This window comes from Eurytemora carolleeae, unplaced genomic scaffold (genome assembly GCF_000591075.1).
Source record: "Eurytemora carolleeae unplaced genomic scaffold, Eaff_2.0 scaffold436, whole genome shotgun sequence".
Classification (NCBI taxonomy): domain Eukaryota; kingdom Metazoa; phylum Arthropoda; class Copepoda; order Calanoida; family Temoridae; genus Eurytemora; species Eurytemora carolleeae.
In genome coordinates this window covers 38,232-41,529 of record NW_019396359.1, presented here as the reverse complement: position 1 = coordinate 41,529, position 3,298 = coordinate 38,232, and the positions used below count along the sequence as shown (strand labels likewise).

Genomic DNA, 3,298 nt, shown 5'->3' with positions numbered 1-3,298 from the left:
CTATTTACATATTATGCTTCAGATCATAAATGTAATTTTTGATCATACAGTGATAAAATGTGGAATAGGAAGACGACTTTCAGGCTCAAGTTATGACTTTTAATAGTTTAATGAGTATGAAACACAGCAATTGTGCAGTGTAAACAAACACATTTCACATAATATGTGAATTAAATAAGTTACTAGTAAAACTATAAAATACACTTAATTATCGGTTTAATGTCGTCTTCCTATTCTACAGTTTTCTGGTTTTCACTGTATAATAATAGTTTTAAGATGATCAGCAAAAGTATAAATGTTTACTAAATCTTCAAGGGAAATATTTTACCTTTGTTCCAAATTATTAAGGAATGTAAATAAAAAGGTTAGTAACTAAAAATGTTTTTTTTTTCAGAAAAATGCCTGAAAATGGGGACTATACTTGGTAATTTAAATTCTATTTTTATTTTTATTTTTATTAAACAGCTTAATAAGTTCAAGTTTTTAAATCGTCATAAAAACGTTGTATTTTTGTCCTAAACTATGTTGGCACATTTACATTAGTTTCTAATCCTTTAATAACAATTGTATGTTGCATGTATGTTGTCCCGTTCTTGCCGCAATGATAATATTATAATGATAATAATATAATAATTAAAATGTTAATATCATATCATAATAAAAAACAATATCCATAACACAGATCCATACCTAACTACAAAAGCTTCATTATTAACTATTTAAAAAAAAGTAGATTTAGATATGGCTTGCAATTATAATTGTAACGCTGGTGTTTGTGTAATGCGTACGTTTACGAATATGGAAAATTAATTTTCTAATTTTGTAAACGTTTTTCAGGGAGGATATTGGGAGAGCAGCATATTCTATGGTAGTTTTGTCTCCAGTAGAAGATTTAACTTCTAAACGTCAACTACAGATGGCTCTGCAGTTTGCAGGTAATAACAGAACACTTTACATGAAGGGGGCCGCGTACAGCCATATTAAACCCTAGTATATTATAAACATATCAGCAAACTCTTCCTATTCCTGAGAGACCACTTTAGTGTAAGAAATATTAGAGCTAGAAAACTGTTCAAATTGGTCTCAATAAACATGTGAACAAATTTCAGTACCTTTTCTGCATCCCATATTTAAGGAGTTTTCCTTTTCTGCATCTAATATATCCGGAGATTATCTTTTCTGCATCCTATATATCCGGAGATTTTCTTTTCTGCTTTTCATATTTCAGTAGATTATCTTTTCTGCATCCTATACATCCGGAGATTGTCTTTTCTGCTTTTCATATTTCAGTAGATTATCTTTTCTGCATCCTTTACATCCGGAGATTGTCTTTTCTGCTTTTCATATTTCAGTAGATTATCTTTTCTGCATCCTATATATCCGGAGATTGTCTTTTCTGCTTTTCATATTTCAGAAGATTATCTTTTCTGCATCTCATATTTCAGAAGATTACCTATTCTGCACCTCATATTTCAGAAGATTCTCTTTTCTGCATCTCATATTTCAGAAGATTCTCTTTTCTACATCTCATATTTCAGGAGATTGTCTTTTCTGTATCTCATATTTCAGGAGATTGTCTTTTCTGCAACTCATATTTCAGGAGTTTTTCTCAAAGGAGTTTAACAAGATATATCTGTTAAAAATTATAGAAGAATAATGATGAATCGAAATCAAATCTATAAAATTTTATTTTATAGAAAATAGTTTAAATCTGATCTATGATTGTTTAGGGTTTAACCCAACGAGTAGCCGTTTATCCTTTCATTGGCCTCAGACAAGGACTAGGATGCAGTTCAACCAGTTCATAGAGATACTAGAGACAGAACCTAAACCTACAGGTAGTATATCCAGTTCATAGATATACTAGAGATAGAACCTAAACCTACAGGTAGTATATCCAGTTCATAGATACACTAGAGATAGAACCTAAACCTACAGGTAGTTTATCCAGTTCATAGAGATACTAGAGATAGAACCTAAACCTACAGGTAGTTTATCCAGTTCATAGAGATACTAGAGATAGAACCTGAACCTAGTAGTTCAACCAGTACATGGAGATATAAGATATAGAACCTAAACCTACAGGTAGTGTATCCAGTTCATAGAGATATTAGAGATAGAACCTGAACCTACAGGTAGTTTATAAAGTTCATGGAGATATTAGAGATAAAACCTAAACCTACAGGTAGTTTATGAAGTTCATGGAGGTATTAGAGATAGAACCTAAACCTAGTAGTTTTCTAGTTCATAGAGATATTAGAGATAGAACTTAAACCTAGTAGTTTATCAATATATAACATATAGTTTAACAATAAACTTGTAAATCCTAAAAATAAATTTTTAAGTCCTAAAAATATTTCAGATTATGGACTGCTGAGTTCTTTTGAAAAATTGGATCCCAGTAATTCAGGAAAAGCTTAAGACTTAACAAAATTTTGAAATTAAAATTTTTGATTTTGGAAAAGATGACTCGGTGGTCAACAGTTTTGTTGTTGTAAAATATCGCTAATGTACAACTATTGTTATCACAGGATGTCCACAGTGACGACTTGAATATTTTATGGAAATGAGCTTAATACTTCACATACGTAATCCAGCCTATAGGGTTCCGACTACAGTGTAACAGTATGGTTCCGACTACAGTGTAAACAGTATGGTTCCGACTACAGTGTAACAGCATGGTTCCGACTACAGTGTAAACAGTATGGTTCCGACTACAGTGTAAACAGTATGGCTCCGACTACAGTGTAACAGTATGGTTCCGACTACAGTGTAACAGTATGGTTCCGACTACAGTGTAAACAGTATGGTTCCGACTACAGTGTAAACAGTATGGTACCGACTACAGTGTAAACAGTATGGTTCCGACTACAGTGTAACAGTATGGTTCCGACTACAGTATAACAGTATGGTTCCGACTACAGTGTAACAGTATGGTTCCGACTACAGTGTAACAGTATGCCCAAAAGTTTTAAACTGTTTGTAAAGAATATCTCGTTTTAAGTGCTTATTGATTTTAAATGTAGTATTTACAATCTAATTCAAATATTTTTGAGATTATCTAGAGCTTGACAGAGTCATGTACTTTCTAATTGTAATATTTCAAATAGTTTATGAAAAGTTGAATTAATTTAACTATTTAAAATTAAAGAGAAAAGTTTGCTCTTGTTGCAGGTTTTATTCATCATGAGACATTGTTTACAGATCTAACCACCAGGGGGGACAAACTAGGTCAATATGATGATAATAATTATAATAATAATAATAATAATAAAAATAATAATAAAAATAATAATAA

The 3,298-nt window shown here is 31.2% G+C and overlaps 1 protein-coding gene across 1 annotated transcript; it reads left to right on the top strand.

The window, feature by feature from the left end:
• Positions 1–342: 342 nt before the first annotated feature.
• LOC111701678 (EF-hand calcium-binding domain-containing protein 7) lies at positions 343–2,421 on the top strand. Its single transcript, XM_023473071.1, has 4 exons — positions 343–424; positions 838–935; positions 1,731–1,838; positions 2,363–2,421. The coding sequence occupies exons 1-4, from the start codon at positions 399–401 to the stop codon at positions 2,419–2,421; spliced, it is 291 nt and encodes a 96-aa protein (XP_023328839.1). The 5' UTR covers positions 343–398.
• Positions 2,422–3,298: the final 877 nt, after the last annotated feature.

What these genes read in the sequence shown, in the direction of transcription:
- LOC111701678 (XM_023473071.1), top strand. Translation starts at nt 399, where the DNA reads ATGCCTGAAAATGGGGACTATACTTG. An exon ending in GATGGCTCTGCAGTTTGCAG is followed by an intron (nt 936 to 1,730) that starts GTAATAACAGAA and finishes ATGATTGTTTAG; the next exon opens with GGTTTAACCCAACGAGTAGC. An exon ending in GACAGAACCTAAACCTACAG is followed by an intron (nt 1,839 to 2,362) that starts GTAGTATATCCA and finishes AAAATATTTCAG; the next exon opens with ATTATGGACTGCTGAGTTCT.